At 40.2% G+C, this 22,760-nt stretch overlaps 1 protein-coding gene across 1 annotated transcript in view; it reads left to right on the top strand.

Moving 5' to 3' along the window:
• The first annotated feature begins 20,984 nt into the window (after positions 1-20,984).
• Positions 20,985-22,760, top strand: part of adgrb2 (adhesion G protein-coupled receptor B2) — a 198,949-nt gene continuing 197,173 nt past the window's right edge. Inside the window, exon 1 of the mRNA XM_061255343.1 lies at positions 20,985-21,753. Within this exon, the coding sequence (XP_061111327.1) occupies positions 20,994-21,753 (760 nt within the window). The 5' untranslated portion in view covers positions 20,985-20,993. The remainder of the gene's footprint in view (positions 21,754-22,760) is intronic.

Below are 22,760 nucleotides of genomic sequence, written 5' to 3'. Positions count from 1 at the left end.
ATTACTCACCCAAAATGCTTTCTAACCTACCTGCGTCACATTTAAAATGTATTTCAAAATTATGTTAACCAGAGCCCTGTTAGCCAGCACAATTACAGGTTTATCTATATCAAGTCCAAATCCTGTAATTACACACGCCTGCTTATTTATTCTGCTATGCCAATGCAGCTATATTCCTAAATTGTCTGTCTCCTGAATATCACACATTATACCTTGTTGGAAAGGGTAGGAAACCCCGTACAAGGAGCTTACTATGTTTTACATTAGATCAGTACTGAAATTACTTAGCAATGCATTTCTGCAACAATAAGAAGTAGCAGCAAATAGAGTTTTCTGAAAAATTGATTACGAAATAAACTTTAATGTGAGTCAGAGAACACTTGTAGCTTCATAACCAGGTGGGATATTTGGTTCCATAAATATGTCTGTATAAAACACATTTCAATAAAATGTAGAGAAAAGGCTTCAATTATTTTTTCATTCTCTGAGTCTGTGGTGAGGTGAGGATTGTTAACCAAGAGTGTGGCTAGGGGGTAGCCAGAGTTTTATTGCCTTGTTGATGAGCATCTAAACTGCTGTTCTCACTAGCGGAGAGTCTGTTTAACAATCTGGCATCGCTCTTTTGTGGTTTTATTACTTCACAGTTTTTTGTACGATATAAATATGAATGCTACAATAATTTCAGATGTCGACGACTCAACCACAAGGGGGAAAAGTGGATAGGGTTAAACATTTCTGACCTCCCCGTGTCATGTCAAGTCCAGCCATTGTTCCCCTTTCAATAAAAGGCCTGTACGATGTCAACTTTCACTTCAGCCTTGGATTCCAGTCCAAAGATTGCACTGTGCAGGCAATCTTTTCCATCTTCTGTCTACGGCTGTTTGTGTGGATTACACCCTCAGTGACAATTTTCATTTTCTTTAATGGATTTTCTGCAGGATCTGATATTTTAGGGTACTGTGCACTGAGATTTTATGATGTTTTGTGCATCAGCTCGCGAATGAGATAGGGTTCCATGTTTATCTGGACTCAAAAGCTCCCCTGTGCAATTTGGAAGCAATTATTTTATTCATCAGTCAGAATAGATTGGTTTTAATGAAGTGTTTTGGCTGGAACAGTCCTATGGTGGAACAACCCAGCCAATGCCAAACCTACACTAATGTTCAGTTTGTGTGTGCGTATGCGTGCGTATGCGTGTGTGTGTGTGTGTGCGTGCGTGTAGCTGAGCGTGTATATGTTTTCCCTTTGGTCAAAGAGCTGATCATTTACACTGCTGGATTATCACGACAGATGATTAAGGACCGTTTTGGATAGACAGTCCTCTAGTTGCATCCTGAAGCATTAACTAGCTTTTCACTTCTTTGTCCGTTGCCTTCTCTCCCAGTACAATAATAATTACGAAGCAGAAAATGATGATTGCAAAGCAATGGCAACAAATTAATTTTGCAAAGCACCACCTGACACCACATGATAGCATTGCGGTTTTTCAACATTTTCTTCTTAGACTGAGGACAACGTTATTCCCCAGATGAGCGGGGCTTTTACTTCATCCACAGTAACACTGAGAAGAGAATAAGCCAGAGGGATGAATATTCAGGCTTTGCTGAAGGGGAATAGAGACCTTTTTTCAGCTGTTGCTTTAGCTTCGCATTCGAGAGGAGTTTGCTCCCCCCCCAAGCACCGCACAAGCTCTGCCTAAACAGATGGTGACATTTGGGGCCATTTCTGCCAGGATGGCAGTTTGGGGGCGTTGGGCGATAGGGCGTGTGTCTCTTGTAGATTTTGGACAGTTTGCTTGGGGACAGTGGGATGCAAACAAAACCAATGCAATGGGACAAATGAAGATGAGTGCAGATGCATTTTTCATGATAGCTCATGAACTGTGAGGTGTGACATAATGGCTGTACTTTTTTATTTTTGCAAAAAGCAGTCATTTTTATAAAGAATGGGACATATAGGCTCATATTTCTTGCCGATTTGGACTTGCTTGTCATATTAGAAAAAATTAAATTCAATATATAGCTCAGCAAGACCTAAGTAAACCTGGACTGTGGAGGTCCAAAGGTGGCAGTTAAATGGCAGACAGCATATAAAGGCATACTATGCAGGATTTATTTCCTTGCTTTCCTCCTGTGTTTACCATCAAAAAACATCTACGCCCACACTTTCAACCCCACCTACACCTCCAAGGCGAAGCTCAGTCACCTATCAAACAATTATTATTCCGGCTAGTCTGTCGGTAGCTTTGTAACTATTGCAATGACATCTCTTTCAAAGATACTGCTCCCATGTGTTTCAGTCTAATGCGCAGTAACATTATATAACATAAGCAGGCATACTCAGGAACACATCTATTCATTGTCGGAATTATTTTTTGCAGCTTTACATAGTCTAGCTTTTGTGTCTATTGCAGCAAATGTCTCTGCCACTGTGTAGCTACATGGGTGGCTGTCTACCTCCTTCAGCAGATTGGCAGTAGGCTAGGCTAAAAAAATAATCAATTATACAGGATAGTAGCTCACTGTTACTAGATAGTAGCTATTAGCTAGCTCATATGAGCACACATAAGTGAAGTGAGATCTTTTACTCAAGCCATAAGTTGATACTTTGTAAAATATTGGACCCTCGGAAAATTCTCATGCAATCTTGGCCAGCCTGCTAATATTACCAAACATAACAGAATTTAGTTTGCTAATGATGGCAGCTATGTTACTGAATGTTACTGAATGTCAGTTATTTGGTTAGCAGTTAGCCAACATGTCTCTTCCTTCTTTCACTAACCCAACACAGCTGTACAGCCAATCCATCCAGGCTTTTAATCTTGTGCATCTCCTCCTACCCCCTTCTGTTGGCCAAATGCTTTTCAGATACAGTACACAGCCACCCTCAGAAACACCCCAAACAATTTTTTGAAAAACAAATACAGGCAGAAAAGCAAGGTATTGGGGAGAAGTGAACACACACAGGTTGCCAGTGCATCATAGTAATAACTGCACATTGTTGATTTTCAAAATCCTGTAGTATGCCTATAGTGTGCATTGCATTATCTTACACTTGTTAGTCATCCAATCGATTGACTGTTCCCCCTCGTTGCTCTGTGCTTCAGCACCGTCCCCTGGTGTGAGACGCCCCCTCAAAATATGTGTCGTGCACCCCCATGGTTTCAAGGCTCACCTTTCTGAGGAGAAACAGATTGTATCCAGATCTGCCTTATGCAGCACTATGATTATGAATCATCACATTGTGGACGCATTTACTTATTCAGCATGTCCCTCGTTCCACAACATCATTAAGCATTGTCACCAGCCAGGCTGCCCTGGTGAAAGGAATCTGTGCCTCTGCAAAATCATTCACTGCAAATGTCCTCTGTATGTCCACCGGTGTGTCCCTGCCTCCTTTTGTAAACTTTTGCGTGACGGACGTAAGTTCATGTATGTCGGTATCGGTGTATGTGCAGTTGTGAGTGTGCCTATACCTGTGCATGCATTCATACTGCAGTGTCCTAGCATCTCAGTAAAATCCAGTTCTTCACTTGCAGTCCTTACCCAAATTTGCCAAGAACAAAAGGTGGCACACATCAATTTAGGAGAGGGCAGCCTACGAGAGCTGCAAAGGTTCCACCGATGCCACAGCTGTGGAGACAGCTGTGGGGTGGAGCGGAAATCAGACAGTGTGTTCGTGCCTTGTTCCCCCAACCCTTATATAAACTACTTACATGGAGACGCACTCCCATTCATCCATTAAATTACTACCTCTCCCGAGTCAAAGAGCACTTTCGCAAATGTTGAAAGGGAGGTCATGGCTACGGAGGAAGCATACAATGTGCTCGTACAAAGAGATGTGGGAAGCCTGACATTTTCCTTAGGAAGAATTACTTTCCTTGGGAAGGTGTAACTTCTTTGCCCTACCAGCTGTGGCAATTCAGGCTCGAGTGTAATTAATTTGGTTATAATTTATTTTCAAATACTATAAATACTAGGACTTATTATATAAAACAATGTCAAACGTTTTAAGAATTTAATGCCCAGTAATTGTCCCAGGATTTTGATTCTCGGAGAATGAGTAAATAGTTGTGGTGAATTGAAGACTTCAGGAGTTGCCATGGTTACTTTACTCAATGATTCAGGGTCTTGATGTAAAATGTTAGTATTGGTAAAAATGTAACAATTTCCCCATTCTTATGCAGGCATTGTGTTGGGTGTAGAAATTCTGCTTCAGAGGTAGCAGGGTCATGACATATTTTAACTGCAGGCCTGATATGGATTTCTACCCTTAATTTCACTGATGAGACCTTGGCACTTGTCATGTAACACATTTCAGAATGGATTATTCACACTTGTATGATGGTCAACAGACTGCTGTTAGTTCAAAATTTCAGTTATGAGTAAAATCCCTTTTTAAATTCTTTCAATGCAGATGCCATTCAAATATAAAATGAATCCTTGAGAATTTTCAATTAAACATGTTGCTAAAGAGTTTACAATCTCTGAATGTTGTTGAATGTGACTGTTTTTCATTTTTCAGTAGCCTGCAGGAGCTTATATAAAAGCTGATATAAAACAAGGCATGTTTTATATCGCCTGCATCCCTCCCTGTTTCGAAACCTAGCCTGAGTTTTCTTTTCAGCACAGTTAAGCCGTAATAAATTAGGAAACTGTCAATTGGGTAACCAGTTGTTAGTAATTCTAGACAATTGTCTATGTTGTGACAAAAACTCCATTTATATACAAGCAGTGTCTCCACAGGCTACACCTGACAAGCGAACTGCATGATTTTGAGGTTAGCCAAAATATTGTTGAGATATATGAGCCTTCTTGGAAGTGTCTTGTGCTGCAATTCAACTGTTTGGTTTGGACATCTCAAAAGTTTGTGTAAACTCATTAAGAATATTGACACTAAGCGTGTGGGGAAAACTCAGACATAGCTCCAGCTCGATCCAGAGGAAAGCAAGAAAGATTATTGATGACAAATCACATCCCCCTTTTTCGCAGTTTGTGCAACTCTTGGTAGGAGATGCCAAGAGTCACTAAGAATCTCTATAAGAGGTCCTTTGTTCCTAAACTTGGAATGCAATAAACTGCATGATTATCTATGAGTACATGGCATATATGTGCTGTATTACTATAATGTGTATTATGCTTGTAATATGTTTTGAAATACGGCATGTGTATCCAGAAGCAAATGTCCACATGGGTGGATAGTAAAGTTTTTTTCTGAATGATGATTTGACTCTGGTCTTTTACATGGTTAAATAAAAAATCTTATTTTACTACCTATGTTTCTGCATATGTGGTTTTGCTAAAATCTCAGTTGTATAACTGATTGGCCACCCCACTTTCAGGTTAAGTGTCAAGGTTTCCTGCCTTCTTTCTTCAACTCTTGTCTCAGGTCTTTTGCACCCTTCACAATTGCAAGAATCATTGAGTGCATGCCTGTTCTATGTTGTCTTTGAAATTTTTAGAATTTCACCACTTTTGCAATGGTGTGAATTCACACCAAGCTGGAACCAAGCTCTGGCATCCATTTTGTATTATCCATTCAAACATCAAGAGAGGCAGGCTTTCTGACTGATATTGTCTCTTTTGAATGGACAGATTCAATGGCTCCCAGTCAGGAAACCAGTTAAGCCAACACCTTTCCCCAGGAGAACAAAGGGGCAAAAACTATTTCCATGGGATGCTATAGGCTTTACAGAGAGAAAAAATTGGGCTCTAAGTATTTAGTCAAGAGAAGAGACAATCCTTGGTCGAGCTCCAGGCCCAGCCATGCTCAGTTAATAGCTGTGCACTGCTGGCTCTAATGCCACATTCATCCTTATCTTTCACGCCTAAAGCTGCACTGATGTTTCCTTCATATCAGCACAATTATATGTCATTCATTTTTTTCTCCAGTGTTATTAGACCCCTACACTTGAATATTTGAAGATTCCTTTGACAAAAGGTGAATGATTCTTTTCTGTCCTTGCCACAGTGTATTGTTTGAGTTCCCACACGAGTGTATTATTAATGCTTGACCCTCACATGGGACTGGAGCACAATGGTTAGTGAGCTGGGCTTGTGATTGCAAGGTTGTAGGAGCAATTCCCAGGTCAGGCACTGTTGTAGTATCCGTGATCCAACTTTTTAAGAAATTCACTTTTTGGCTCTCTTACCCATAGATCCAACATCTCAAGCTAGGTTTTTGAACAGCTGGTAGGAGGTAATTTCAAGATGGTCATAGCTGGATTTTACAGCAAGGAGACGATAAGATTGATAGCACTGAGATCCCTGTGTGTCCAATATATTACATTACATTATTGCCATTTTGCAGACACTCTTATCCAGAGTGACGTACAGTTGACTAAGCAGGAGACAGTCCTCCCCTGGAGCAATGCAGGGTTAAGGGCCTTGCTCAAGGGCCCAATGGCTGTGTGGTTCTTATTGTGGCTACACTGAGAATGTACCTTAACCACTACGCTACAGACCACCCAATACAAAAACATAAACTCTGCTAAATGAAGTGACAGAACAAAAATTGTGAGTTGGGGGTTGCCAGTATGGGTGTCACTGATTGCACACTTGTGCTCCCACTGCCACATCTGCTCCAGCCAATAATGCATACCTAGAAAACCTCAAATGCTTCAAGTGGTGCTGCACAGCAACAGATTACTGTGCCCAGTGGATGGATACGTGGCTATTTGTCAATGATAGTTCTGAATTTAGCTCAGTTCCGGTTCTAGACTGCTCTTATTGCGGGTTTTCGTTCTGTATTCCAGCCCATTGGATTTTAAACAAACCAATGAATATAACATTGCATACTTTTAGTTCTGATTTTAAGCTATTTACACTGTAATGGGTGTTCCGGCTCGGCATTTCAACGTTTATTTTAGGCTATTTGTAAAATAAACGTATGTCAGGGATTGTTAGGGAATAACATTAGCGAATCCACCATGCAAGTCTTTGCAAGAGAATGGGTTTCAGATGCAACACCATTATGGTGATTTATTAGAAGTAAACAAAGCAATAACTTATGGGAAAGCAACTGATTAGGTTCATACAATGTGCATAATTTCATGTTACAGATTTCCAGACTGGACCACTGAGCGATGAGTTCGCTAGCCAGCTAGCTATAACAATCTGCACAAAGTTTTACCATGGGATACTAATAAGACCTTTTCAAGATCAGAAAGATTTGCGTTACTGAACATATCCTCACCCACCGTATTTATAGGATAGTTTTGGTGCTGAAACATTATATGATTCTTTCACTTTTAGAAGCATCGTGGATTAGCATTGTGCATTGTGGATTAGGTTAGCTAGCTTCAGAATTTCTTGGACTGGGCTTATCGTGACAGTGTTAGTGGGCCAAGATAAAAAAAAAGTATTATCTAGGCTAGTGGTCCTCACTCCTGGTCCTGGAGAGCCACTGGGTGTGCCGGCTTTTGTTGTTACTCCGCATTTAATTGACCAATTATAGCAGTTAATTAGGCAGATAACGCACCTCACCTGGTTTATTTGGTCTGAATTAGTTGGTGATATTAAGGAAAACAAAAACCAGCACACTCTGCGTCCCTCCAGTATCAGGAGTGAGGACCACTGATATAGGATATATTATGCTATAATGTTACAGGCTGGCACAAGGGTGCACAAACACCTTGAAAAGCGCTGTTTAACTTACTCATTTCATGCCCTCAATGTGGAAATGTGAGAGCCAGTGTCCAGTTATTGCAGTGAAGTTCCACACCACATTTTCATAAGTTCCATTATAAACATCTTTGCATGTTCTTAGACTGAGGTGTTTGAACAATTGAATGCAGTTGACAGCAGTTGAGCATAGAAGTTATTGATATATATTAATATACAGCTGTAACCTGCTGTAACATTAGTTAATGATTCTTTTTCTGATTTAGCTATCTTCCTCCCTAACTAGCTGGCCTCATCATGCTGAATTACATCACCTGCATCATTACTTATGAAAAATTATACACTTGACATTGGATGAAAACATACACAGGCAAATCAGAAAAGACGACAATACTGAAGAAAGTGGCCTACATTCTCTTCACATGTTTGACATGTTCGGATACTACTGTACATTTTGTAAAATTGTCACCGTGACGCTGTTGTATTGATGGCATTTAAGGACCTGAGGAGGACTCATCCATGCAGGTGTAACCCAGGTTTCCAATGCATTAACCTGTAGAACTACAGGGATAACCAACTTATTAGGTTTTATCTAAATATCTAATAACATATGTCAAAATGAGATAAAATATAATAAATATACAATAAATATAAATAAAGATAATCGTTCTTAAAATAATAAATGTCATAAAACAAAATACGATTGCTGAATCAATGACAATTAGGGTCATATTATCAACAAATTATAACCAAAACATACAGTATTACTACCGGTTGGTGACAAAAATAACCTAGAAAGAAAAACTGAACTTTGATATTCGTGATAAAAAACGAATCTACCTATGGAGCTAACTAGCTAAGTAGCTTCACGCTCAGCAGTGAATCTGAAGAGTGAACAAACTATTTTCCCTTCTAATTTAACAAGGAATAACACAAGCTTAAATTGCGATTTTATTTATTGAAGTTCATTGTGTAGATTCAACGACCACGTTTCACTGAAGGAAAACAAGATGGCGAGCCTCCCATGAGAAGAACATTCAGCAATTCGTGTGCAATGCGATCAGTGGATTTTCACACTGGAAATCTAGCATCTTTGAAGGATCTGACTTATTGAAAGGGACTAAGAAAATTGAAAGACTGAAATTAAGATACATGACAGGGATATGCAAGGTCAGTGGTTCGATCCCTGGTGTAGCCACAATACGATCCGCACAGCTGTTGGGCCCTTGAGCAAGGCCCTAAACCCTGAATTGCTCCAGGGAGGGATTGTCCTGCTTTGTCTAATCAACTGTAGCTCTGGATAAGAGTGTCAGCCAAATGCCTTTAACGTAATGGTTAAAAAGTAAATTCATATGACTGAAGGTGTATGATTGAGTATTGAATAATCTAAAATAGAAATATATGTAAAATAGGAATAATATTTTAGTTTAATTAATGCAAATTGGATTCAATTAGATATCAAAATAAATTTGAGATAAATATAATAATTAGTCTGAAATTGAAACTGTTTCATATTGTGATTAAATAGTGCTTTAAACCACTACCAGTGGAGCACCACAATCACAGTTGAAACTTGGAATTTTTAGTTATTAGATATCGCAATTGCAACACTTCCCTGCCTAGCTGTGATACTGGGAGGAGGCATAACACACTCGGCTGTGGGTGTGTTTCTCCAGCAATTACTTGCAAATGCCTTCATTTTGTCTCCTAGTTTCTTAGCTCTGCTTCACAAAGCAACACCTTCACCTCTGATCCCAAAGGATAAGGTCTCTCAATGCTAGAACCAAGCCCGCGTGTGAGTACCATGCACACATTTGTAATCCCTTCACTGGGGATGACATAGAGAGCGTGTGATGCATCAGAATAGCTGGCAGTTTGAAGAACATCCCATCAATCTGGTCAGTCTTTCATCTTCAGCTTGCATTTTGTGCAGGCAGGAGAGTTTTTGGTATTCCAGGGGAGGTACTCATTTTGGCACCCTCCATACATACACGCACGCTCACACGCACACACACCGTACCAGAACACTATTTGGGAGTACTATTGAATGCATTCACTCTCAGCCAAAACCAAATTCAACTGCAGTCAGGTCTTTGATCTATTTCAAAGGAGACTGACTGTAGTCTTAATGTGCTGAGGTCACCACAGTAAGTATTTAGCAATAAAGCTGTCTAAAGAACAAAGGTAAAAATCCAATCGTCAACCTTCATTGTGACATGCACTTCATGCCTTGCGTCAAGGTCTTTTTTGCCATCGAAAACCTTCCTCTTCCCCTGGTTGTAAATCCATGCCCTAATTCAGCCTCCTTCATTGTGGCACCATCTGTATTGCTGTTGCCCAGGAAAGGATTGGATGAGTGAGTGCAAAAAAGAACCTTTTGAATCTAAATGAAAAGCACTCCAATTGAGGGCTCATTCATTCCTCTCAATGTCAGGTGCTGTTATTTACTTTATTTTCTTTTTTTTAACAAAGACCATGAGCTTATAAAAACTTGAATTCTTAATTAATGTGCCTGTACATCAATACATGTACAGTGGGCTCCAGAATTATTGGTGCCATTAATACAAATTTAGAAAAAAGGCTGGATACAATAAAACATCTTCAAAGCATCGATGACCCACCACCATATTTGACAGTAGGTATGAGGTGCTTATCCTTGGATGTGTAACCCATGTATTTTCCCCCTATATAGAAAGGGTTAATAATGTTTTCTATGATTTATGTGTTTTCACGTAAATCCCCCTAGTTCCACTAGAGGGCCCAGTGGACTGTGGCACGTCAGTCTAGAAATGAGCAGCAAACAGATTAAAAATAACCCCTTTTAGTTTGAGTTGGTTTAGTAAAACCTTTTGTATTAACAAAGACCAAGTGTCCGACGGTGAAAAGTTCACCTTTCATTGTTTAATATTCTAGTTTAATCGAGCAAAAGCTCCGGTGAGTTTCAGTTCATGAGTCATGCTTGTATTGGGTGCATTTCGTGTAGCTAATGTTAGCCTATGAAACGGCAGTACCGTTATGGTTTTCTTTTCGTGATTTCATGATGTACATTTAATTTTGATGATATGAGTTCATATTTCATGTAGATATTTAAAAAAACAATCGGAGACAAAGTTGTATAATTAATATTAGTCTCTGAAAGAAGTAAGTAAGTTATAGCTCACGATGCTGATAGCTGAACTAGCTAAATAATGAACAAGGCATTCAGTTCATTTGTGCATTTGGTTCATGTGTGTGCGATTTAACGTGAGTTGACGCTAATTGATGTAACTTTGATATAGATTAAGCACTGTACAGTCAAGATTCATATTTAGGTTTGAACTCTAATTGAAGCCGCTGCTGCGTGCAGGTTGGTTTTTTTGAGACTTTGAGAAAGTTGATCGGCGAGCCAGGACCCCCGAGCACGAGCGCCCTAGCTCAACTGCATGCACGCGCCTCACTCTGCATGTTCTCAACTCGGCACGCTGGGCGCGCCAGGAACAGCATCACCGTTTGTGCCCAGGCTGCAGCAACGTATAGGAGACAGATAAGCAAATTGAACCAAAATCACACTACCCGGGTAGATGGGACATATTGACATTTTTTTAATTTTATTTTCAAGGTTGCAACCTATTAGTCAAAGGAAATCTTATTGGCCAATGTGTACATATGTACATATGTATGATATTATTGATAATATAGTGAAACAGGAAGTGATGGAATGACACAATGTAGTTCCTTTAGACTGAGTTTAACTAAATCGGAAGTGAAATTTTCTTTCACTTTGTTTGATTTTATCTAAAATAATTGTTAGGGGTGCCAATCATTTTTGCAGCTGTGGTTTTCTGGAAAGAAATGAGATTACTCAATAAAAGAAAAATGTAAACATGACAGTAAATATATTGAAATGAAATTATATAGTTTTCCTGTTTGTTTGAACATAAAATATAGATCATTATCCATGTTGTTTATTTCATGCAGCCACTGTATGTATACGGATATGTATATATCAATATATTTCATACACTGTGCATCTGGGGATTGTTATTTAATGACTTTGAATGGGTTTGATCTAAATTATTTAGTGAAATGTGTATGGTTGTCTCCATACTGATACTGGCTTGTGCAGGTAATAATAAAAATTGACGTACACAATTCATACACAAATTATTCATATCAACATTTGACTAATTAATGAAACATGTCACATTTATTCAAATACACTGCTTTCATGCAAGAAAAGCACACAATGTGATTACTCTGACATGTAATGTAGCCACTTCCATTTACTGAACCAAGCTGGTTTGAATGCACAATTGAACATTTCTGTTGCAAAATGTCGGCCTGGAAAAGTTGGGTGGCTGGAAATGTTTCTCAAATGGCACCAGCTAGGTTATTGCTAGCTTTTTCACCCGCACTGGCTGCTAGAGCTGGAGCAACATTGGTAACTTTGGACTCCTCAATAACCTTGGGAGGGCAACTGTGTGCATTGTTGGCGATCTCGGCGGCAGATGAAAAAGAGAGAGTCAAGCTGCTTTCCTGGGTCATCTGCTCCTTTTAGGATTGATTGGTTTTCCCCAAAAAAATGAAATAAGTTTCTACGCCATTGTCATACCATCCATCCATCCATCCATACCATACTTGCCATTGTGATGCCATCTGATCTTCTCTGAATTAACAGGAAATGTGAAGTGTAGTCAACATATCCTACATAGCTTATGGCGTGCATTAGCTGTAGTATTTACTCACCTGGGGTTGCTGCACCCCTAGTTCCCACAGCCACTGTATATGCCACTGTATATGTGTTTTCCTGTGTGTGTTCAATAGCATGTCAGGGCTGCTGATTCCGGAAGGTGTTATGATGACAAATCTGGAGAAGATTAAGTTCAATCGTCCAACCACAGCATCAGATTTGCTTGACTGTGAAACGTACAGTATGTGTTATGTATAGTATGTCATTTTTGACACATGGTTGCGACCTGTGAGTGGTGATTCAGACTGATCAGTGCTAACTATGAGGTTGTTCTCCACACTATCTCATTTTCTGATCTTTTCATGATATGGAACCTGCACTTTCTTTTTCTAGAAAGACTTACAGGCCTATGTGCGCCCGTAAGCATTGCATAGAGGAATTACTATACTGTTGACAAGGTTGATGTTATGTGGAGATAAAGCTTCTAAACAAATTTTGCTATCGTGGCAAAAATAGATTGCTGTGTGGCACATTCAGTCTGGTATGGAAAAAAAAGTCCAGCTACAAAACATCATCCCTGCTGGCTTGAAGTGGTGTTTGAAAGCTTGATATAGGTATTCATGATTCAGCTGCATAATAAGTCTCAAGAATTTTCCAATTCACTCGATTTAACTGTGTCTGCTGGGCACATCAGCTGAACAAAATTAATTATCTTCAGAACATTGAGGTTTAATAAATTGAGCTTAAAATGGCAGCATGCTGTTTTGTTGCATTTTTTGTTTTAATGGGAAACAAATAGACTGGAATGTTATCCCACTTGCTTACGGTAAGAGTGCAAAACTCCTCAAGCTTTATTCAGCCCTGTTACTGAACAGCATTAAACTATAAAATAACATGCTGGTGCTACAGACATGCTCAAGGTCAAAGTCTGTTCAAGTGAATCCTTCCACTCACACTCAGGGGCTGACTCTGTTGACTGACCCAGCAGAGGTTCTATTGCGCTTCAACCATTAGTGACAATAGACACCGCCCTAAGCCCAGTTACCCTACCCCCTGGTACAAATGCCTCTCCGAATCACCTGATCCAATTAACTGAGAAAAGTGAAGGCAATTGTTCAGAAATGGTAATGCCTTCAATAACCAGCGGCATTGCAGATCTCTCTATTCACCGCCACCCTATCTTTGATTATCCTGCCAGATAAATCAAAACTGCTGTGCTTCAGTTATTAACGCCAGCCTTTTATATATCACAATACTTTCATAGGCCGAGAGTAATTGAATTTCTTACTGATATTGGGAAGAGGCAGTGCAACTGTGATGTTCACGGCCGTTCCAATTTTATATGCCGGCAAGTGGGGTTTTGTTATTGTTAGGGATAAAATGCTAAAGGAAATCTATACTGAAATGGCTTTTTGAGATATTTGGGTTTGCCAAGTGCAATTCATTTTTGTGATGCTTTGAGCATCTAAAAATGTACTGAGCAGATAAGTTGTAGTGAATATAGACATTAATCATCCGTGTGCATTTATTTCTTATGTTTTGATATCATTCGAAATTGGGAGACTGTTGAGAATTGAACTGAGCTCGAAACATAAATTGCTCCGAAATTATTGGCGCGTCGACGCTCCAAGCTGGAAACGCAAAGACACAACAGCAAGAGAGCGCTAACAGGCTGACAGTGAAAAGGGCAGAGCACATTCTGGCCCGTTATTCCATTATTTTGCTTTTCAAAAAGCGCTCTTCAAAGCTTATTTTTGTCATCAATTAATTTCCACCAGCCCTGGGGAGCAGACGCACTTCAGCTCGTAACCTTTCATTTGCGGATAGCGGCTGCGCGGCGAATCCCATGATATCCCTTTTAAAAGCACAATTGGCTGCATGCAAAGCCTCCGCAGCCCCCGCTCCTCCCCCGCATTGATTTATCGCCTGTATTATCTCTGATGTCCTCCGCGCGTAGGTAGGTTACAATTGGCTCTCCGTCCGCTGAAACAGTATATATGCGTTTGTGTATGTCTGTGCGGTCGATGGAAAGGCGGTGGGGTACAGCACCTCGTGTGTGGCTGTGTCTGTCTGTGCCTGAGAATTAGAGTGTGACAGCCAGTCACCGGAACACTCAGCGTTATAGAAAACATATGCTAACGGGTTGGCCCGGGATATAAGAGCACCTGATGTTTTGCTTATTTATTTATTTATTTATTTACTGTATTTATTCTTTTTTTCTGGGGGGTCAATGGGGACGTTTGGTTATCCTTTCTTGACAGGCAGTTAGCGTCAATCATTCATCTGTACCAAGAACTGTCAGCATGGGGATTATCGTCACTGTTTTACACCAATGGACAATTTTCAGAGGTTTACTAAAGACAAACTATTCTACTAACAAGCAGAATACTTCTTATGAATACATTCAGCTGTTTCAGCAGATCAGCCCCTGGCCCCCAAACCATTGAACTGCATGAGACCACAAGGTGACAATCTTGGCTGTCATAAATGACTTGTCTGTGGGGCGGCATTGCAGTCACTGTGTTTAGTGTAGCATAATCATTTGTCAGAGGTGCAGTTTAGTTGGGTTACATTCCGGCAGTCACTACAGTTATGCCGTAATACCCCATTATTACACTTATTCAGAATTCATTATCCATAATAAGATAATATTAATGCAGAAATTCTGAAATGAAGAGGTGAATGCTCCATTCATATTCTGATGAAGGTCATATTAAATACTCATTTTAATACCCATTTGTAATACTTGACTGGATTTTGCACGTGATTTTGATTTTGAAGCGTGTCTGGAGAAAAATATTCAGTACATTCTAAAAGTACATCTTTCACCCACTAATCTGGTACATCATTCATCCTTTAATTTCTGTAATTCGAGATGGTGGTGGTGTTGAATGGAGAGATTTAAAAATGTATTTTTTCAGAGTAGCAGAAGATTCAAGCCCATTCTTCTGTTTTTTTAAGAAGTCTGGTTGTCTGGTTTTCAAAAGAACAATTGTCAAGAATATTGCAAAATATGTATTGTACCTCTATGTTGTGGTGGATTGACACGACGTGTGTCAAAACTGCAGTATTTTTTTTTTCATTTGTGTATGCATTTGCTCATGCAAACAGGGACTATAAATGGAATGACATGTTTGTTTGTAGGTAAACATATTCAGAATAACAATTCAGAATATTCTGTTGATCTACAAACAGGAACTATGAATGCAATATTATGTTTGTTTGCGGGTAAACCGCATGTTCAGAATACATCTGAGGTTCACCCACATCTGAGGGTCCTCAAATAGAGCATGAATGATTTAAACATTTTACGAGACTGCGGATGGCTAGACTGTGGCATAGAGAGGAATAGTGTGAGAGTGAAGGAGTTGAGGTGAAGGGAGAAAATCGATGGATGGAGAAGGAGATATAGAGGAGGTAGGACAGAGAGGGGCCAGAGTGGAGATCAGGGAGAAACCGTATGTTCTGTTCTTGCACTCTCTATGGTATGCTGTCTTTATGAAAAACTTTTCCACTAAGGAAAAGTCAAAAGCTGTTTGAAATAATGATTTCAGAGTAATTAGAGCCTGGATAATTTGATCATTTGAGCCTGTAATTTTAGTCTGGATTCACTATACAGTATGCCATTTAGGCCTTCATGTAGGAAATACTAGGAAATGCTGAATAATTGTAAAAGCCCAAATGACAAGGCCACTCCACCCCCATTATTTCCTAATGTAGAGCAAAACTCATTTAGCATCTTGCCAAAATGTTCAACTGTAAGATTTAGCCATTCATTTCTTCTGTCAGTAATGTTCTCTAAAGTCTCTCAACCAAAATATTACAATATAACAAATATTAAATATCTATTAAAAGTTATATTAAAAGTTATATTAAAAGGACTGCTGTGCAACTGTATAATGAATGTAGTTGTACTGCCCCTACATGATATACTGTACTGCATGTGCTGTTTTCATGCATGCTGTTAGTTTTACAAAGTGTGTGAATATGTATAAGTCGGTTGTGTGGATTCTTTAGATCCATGAATATATATGTATATATATATATATGCAGTGCTGTGCAGAAGTCTTTATTATATATATGTTTACTTTTTTGTGTGTCTTAGTATAAAAGAACACATTTGAGATTTCCAAATATTCATTTTGCATTTAATTTTAAAAAGTAACTTGTTACTGTAAGCAATTGACTACTTTTTACATAAAAACTTGATCCAGGCTGTCTGAGATCAGAAGCAAGGAGCCAACCAAAGTCTACAGAAGAACTGTGGCAAGTTCTCCAACATGCTTGGAACAACCTCTCTGCTGATTGTCTTATAGAACTGATAGAAGTGATTCAGTTTTGGTGGTCACAAAAAATATTGATTTGATTCAGTTTTTAACTATTCTGCCAAATTACTCAAATGTGATGTAAAATGTATAGTATTATTTAGAATTATTTTTGAAAGAATCTTATCTATACAGAATGTTATACAGGTGCCTAGGACTTTTGCACAGTACAGTATATTCCCCAAAAAATAGTTTTTGTCACAATTATTGGCAGCCCCGGTTTAATACTGTGCAAACACCCTTGGCAAAGATGACAGCCATGAGTCTTTTCCAATGATGTGATAAGGTAAGAGAATACATTTGGTGGGATTTTTGACCGTTCTTCCATACAGAACTTTTCAGAATCATTGATATCCTTGGGCTTACACTTATGAACGGCCCTCTTCTGTTGTACAGGTTTTGTACAGTCTGGAGACTGAGATGGCCATTGTAGAACATGAATGGATTTTGATGTATGGAGTCACTGTCCTGCTGAACAATCTAGCTACAGTATGACTAAGTATCAGCTTCCTAGCGGAGACACCCAGCTTTTTTTGTCAAAATTTCTGGGTACTTTGTTGAATTAATTGTGCCATTGATCATAAATGGTGCCCTTGGACCACTGGCAGCAAAACACCAATGATTTTAGTTCGTTTTATACAAAGTATTACAAAGAATATATATACACATATATATTAACCTTTATTTTATCAATGGATTTCTATTGTCTTATTGTTTCCAAAAAGGAAAACAAGTTGTGCGCACATTTCGACTTCCCATTAAAATTAAGTGTTTTCTCTTTGAATCGTGCAATGATGTCAAAGGCCATGTAAATATTGATCTATAAATAATACAAATGTCAGACAGCAAAGATGTCAGACCGCAAAGAAACAGGAGTAATTATTTTTCTGTTTTTCATATTTCGGTCATTGCCTGTTTATCTTCAAAAAAAGGCTTTGAGATATCTGCATTCTTTTCAGACCAGGCAGTAATGTAATGGCATCTATGGCTTGCAAATCATCCTAATGAGCACTTGGGGCAACTCATTCATCCATCCATCCATCCATTATCTGAACCCGCTTATCCTGAACAGGGTCGCAGGGGGCTGGAGCCTATCCCAGCATACATTGGGCGAAAGGCAGGAATACACCCTGGACGGGTCGCCAGTCCATCACAGGGCACACACACCATTCACTCACACACCATTCACTCACACACTCATACCTATGGGCAATTTAGACTCTCCAATCAGCCTAACGTGCATGTCTTTGGACTGTGGGAGGAAACCGGAGTACCCGGAGGAAACCCACGCAGACACGGGGAGAACATGCAAACTACGCACAGAGAGGCCCCGGCCGACGGGGATTCGAACCCAGGACCTCCTTGCTGTGAGGCGGCAGTGCTACCCACTGCATTCATGATAGTACAAAACTACAGATACTACCTCTATTCCTGCTGACAAAATTGTTGGCACTTGGGGATTATTTGGTAACAGGTGATGCATGGTTATTATGTTGAAGTGAATCCCTTGTTTAGCTGAACTGTTGAGTGGTTTGGTGGGGTGGGCATCACATGATTGGAAATATGTAATTTGTGTTGTTTTTAGGACAATCTCAATTTTAAATGCTTACCATTGGGAGGTGTGGTGCTTACAACTTTATCAAAACTTTGGTACAAAAAAGCAATTTCATGCAATAAATTAGTCATAATTCAGGTTGCTTGCTCATTCTGTGGTCCTGTTTAGAAAGAAGCTGTCTACCAGACTGAATAGACTGAAGTACATTTTTTGCATATAATGATTTATATTTATATTTACACATAATCACTTACAGATTATGTGTAACAGGTGAGAAACAATCTGAAATGGTAGACCACAAATAACAAAGTCCATACATTTGCACATGGGCTATAAAAAGCTTTGTAAATGACTAGTAAATTATTCAATAATACATTTACAGATCACATGTAACAAATTAGAAGCACTGTAGAAGGTAGTCCACAAATAGTTTATAAAATGATTGTAGGTGAAGGGTAGTTTATGGGCTGCAAAAACCTCGAACAATTATTATTATTATGCATTTAATGAATGTTAAAAAATAATTTGTTAAACAAAAATGAAACAAAGACTAGATTGTCCATTAATACATTAATGAGTCTTGTTCGTTAATGATGATAGTAACATAACTATCATAAAAACAAAGTAAAACAAGTAAACATTCACAGTGTTGAATGTTTTGAAATAATTGTACATTCTTAAAAGCATTTATGAATGGGTTTCTAACTTACATTATTTAATACTGAAAAAAAAGATCTACAAATATTGATAATGTGTTATAAATAATCTGCACACCATTTGTGAAGGTTTAACAAGTATAACTAATGTCATTTTATATCATTTGCAAATTGTTTGTTGATTAATTTGTTAATGCTTTGTTCATGGTTTATTCAGACATATTAAATAATTAATTTGCATGTTTTTTACTTTCATTTACAATAATGTTTTGTTCATGAATATATGAATACATGAATTACAACATTATATAAAAAGATATTTATGAATCATTTTCAAATCTCTTTAAATGATCTGTTAATGATTAGTTAATCATTAACTAATGGCTTATACATGACTTATAACTGATCATCGTTATAAGTGTTACCAATACTTTTATTGTTATTGCTCTGGGCTGCGTTTCCCGAGGCCTTCTTAATGCTACGTCGTTTGCAAGTGATACCTTAATGTTTCAGGGTGTTTCCCCAAACGTTCTTAGCTAAGTATACCTTCTGTAAGTGATACTTTTGTAAGGTTGTTCTGGACCACTCTTAGCTATACTTTATTGATGTTGTCAGCTCACTCTGCTAGTGGCCGCCACTGTTCCGACCGCAAGCCTCTGAAACCAGCTGTTGCTTGTAGTTTCATCTCAATCTGTTAAGCAATATGTACACTAATAATTATACAATTGTCGTTGGCTAATAATGTTACTAAAATACCACATTAATGGGAGTGTTTTCATGCAAAGAATAAAAGTACATTATGATGGATGCTTGTTGCACTTTATTGAACATGTAGCCTAATTGCCTTTTAAATTATATTTCCCAAAGTCAGTTTTGTTGGACACTATAGTCCTAAAACTGTAAAATAATGTTTATTTATACAGCGCTACAACCTCTAAAAATGTCTCCATTTTATTCTCTGTGAAGCTGGGGGACCGTTTCTTTCTTTGTTTTTTTTCTTTTTTCACCATAGCTAATGTTCTTTTCATGTTGGTGCATTTTGTGTGTTGCTGCCTTTTTACTGAAAATGACAGCCAATCAGAGAAAATAGTGAATTACACCAGTAATGTGATGGGGCTTCTAGCAAATCAACCCTGATTGCAAAGTCATTTTAGGCGCAATGACAAAGATATTAAAATAACGTAAATAAAACATGACATGCCAAAGAAGGTGTATTGCCAGGTGGCGTAGCGGGATGAGGTGTGATACCACAATCTGAGGTGCCAGGTTCTTGCACCCATTTGGCAAAAATGATATATATACGGTTGGATAATTTAGTTTGTACGTTTTGAAGTCCCCACCACTTGTGAAAATTCAATATTTGTAAGTATTCCTGCAGTGTTTTATTTAAAAAGAACACTACTTTCTCTCATAACGCAGTCAAGCAGTTGCTGCATGGAATGAATAATCAATCTTGGAGCAGTCGATGGGCCTAGTAATGTTGCATGTAGAAGCTATCTCTTAAGCAGCCTCGTAAGGGATAGTTCGGGAAACCCACCTAGAAAAGTAAACTACTTTAGTAAGCTATACGAGTCTTCGTAAAACGCTAAGAGACACCGTTATCGGGAGAAGGGCCCTAATCATTGTAATTTGGCTATGTGTTAGGCATGGGCATCTGAGGTAATTTCACATTAAGTAGGACATAGTGATTGTAAAGGGCCTGTATTTGAGGTCAGGGTTTGGGCTTGAATTAAGAATGAACAGGCAGGCTTCCTTAGTGGTGCATCCAGTGCAGTGGCGATGCAACATTTACCATGGTATCACACAGGGAGGAAGGATATTCCCAACCTCATAAGGCAACAGCTGCTCCTACCCTAATTTCCTTCCTGTGCTGTATGTACATTTTAAGAAATCTTCTCTGCCACCTACCACAGTAGCTGTTTCAGCTGCTCGATTGCTCATGCATGCAATTATGATTGAGCATTCTGGACCAGGCAATAAAGAAAAATTGTGATTAAGAAGTTGGTTAGAGAACAGTGAAGTATCCTGTACCGGTGCATGTTTCAGACAGCTGGCCAGTAGCGATGTCAAAGTGCTGACTCCCACTCTCTTGTTCTCTTTCTCCCTATCTCTGTCTCTCTCTGTCTCTCTCTCCCTCTCTCCCCACTACAGGACAAATGACATAGGATGAACACTGCTGGTCAGCTCTGTCTGTCTGTGCTGTCGTCCCTTCTCGCTCTGGTCTGGGGTGTGGAGCTGCTGGACCAGGGCCGCCCCTGCTCCTCTCTGGTGGCGGGGGTGCTGTACGGCTCCTTCTCGCTGCGGGACGTCTTCCCCACGCTGGCCTCTGGCTGCTCCTGGACCCTGGAGAACCCCGACCCCACGAAGTACTCCCTCTACTTCCGCTTCAACCACCACGCGGCGGCCTGCCAGGCCTTCTCGCCCATGGTCCAGCCGCTGGACCACTACCTCGCCAACCGTACCTGCGCCCCCTCGGAAGCCCGCGACCCGGAGGCGGCGGACCTCTGCTCGTCTGACGGGCCCCACACCTTTTTGCAGTTTGACAAGAACTTTGTGCAGCTGTGCCTGACCGCCCAGCCCTTGCCGGGGGGCGAGCCCGTGGCGGCGGAGACGCTGGACTTCCAGCTGGTGGAGACCCTGCTCATCAACAACGAGAACTCCAGTCAGCTGACGTGCGGGGTGCTGTGCCGCTGGTTCGAGGAGTGCCTGCGTTTCGGCCGGCGGGGGGAACACTGCGGAATCACCCAGACGGGCTGCATCTGCCCCGAGTCAGCCCCCGCCATCACGCTGTTCCCCGCCACGCCCCACAACGACTCATCCCCCTACTCCATCTCCAATGTCATCCTGTCCCCCGCCGAAGACTGCTGCGTCACCCAGCTGCACTCCAAGAATGCCATCGCCATAGCGCCCAGGGACGTCAGACAAGGTAAGGCTGTTCTGTCATTGGCTCTCACTGGCACACTGCAGCATTCTCATTGGATATTCAGTCGGGTGGTCTTCAGCAGAGCTGGACCTGACCTACAGTAGGTATTTAGTATTGGCTTGGATAGTGTGTTCAGTAAATGTCTGGTATTAATATACAAAAGTTTAAAAAATATATAAACTCGGGGTTTATGCTGTCAGTCATTGTTTCTCAATGCGAAGAGCCTTTGTGAGCCACAATCCGGCAGGTTCAACAGCTACCAGCCTCTCGAGAGCTGAAATTTGTTGAGGCAAGACCAAGGCCTTTAGCTGAAAGTGTTATTTAAATGGCTGGCTGGGGAGAAGCCAGCCTCCGAACCTTCCCCCAGGTTGGGGGATCTTTGTTGTAGGCTGCGTCTGGAGAAGTGACAGCAAGGTTGTTCTGGCGATAAGGGACAAACATCCATTGCTCTGACTGGGATCAAAGCCCCCCACTCCTGACGGCCCCATCCCTCTGGGGTTCTGTGCCTCTTCTGACCGGAATCAGACATTCAAGTCACATTTTCAAACCCCCCCTTCACCCCCCTGTATATTCCCCTCCCTTATCTCCCCTGCATCTGGCCAGCCCTCTCGGTGGAGCCGATGGGAAGGTTATCGCCAGGCACAGGCGATTGCAGGGATTGATTAAGCCCATCATCTAATCGCCACGCTCACATGCACATGTGTATGCAAGACACAACAGGGTCAACGTGTGGGGATGATGGGGACCGAGTAGCTGTCCGGTTGATGCGTGAAGCTTTGCCTACCTGTATGTGAGGACACCTCTAGTCCTGAGAAACAGCGACATTGTGTTAGTTTGAAACTGAAATACTTTATATTAATGTGTCCGAATATGCAGCCCTAGTTTGGAAAATCCAGCTGTGTAATCCACTGTGAGTAATTGTTTTGGAACGATAGCCAGTATGCACTGCTATTCAAACTATTGCTCATTGTTGTTGGTAAATTGATCCGAAGGTCCTGAATCTGTTGGGT

This window comes from Conger conger, chromosome 9 (genome assembly GCF_963514075.1).
Source record: "Conger conger chromosome 9, fConCon1.1, whole genome shotgun sequence".
In the NCBI taxonomy this organism is placed as follows: Eukaryota; Metazoa; Chordata; class Actinopteri; order Anguilliformes; family Congridae; genus Conger; species Conger conger.
The sequence above is the reverse complement of the archived record's forward strand: the minus strand, read 5'-3'. Positions and strand labels throughout refer to the sequence as shown.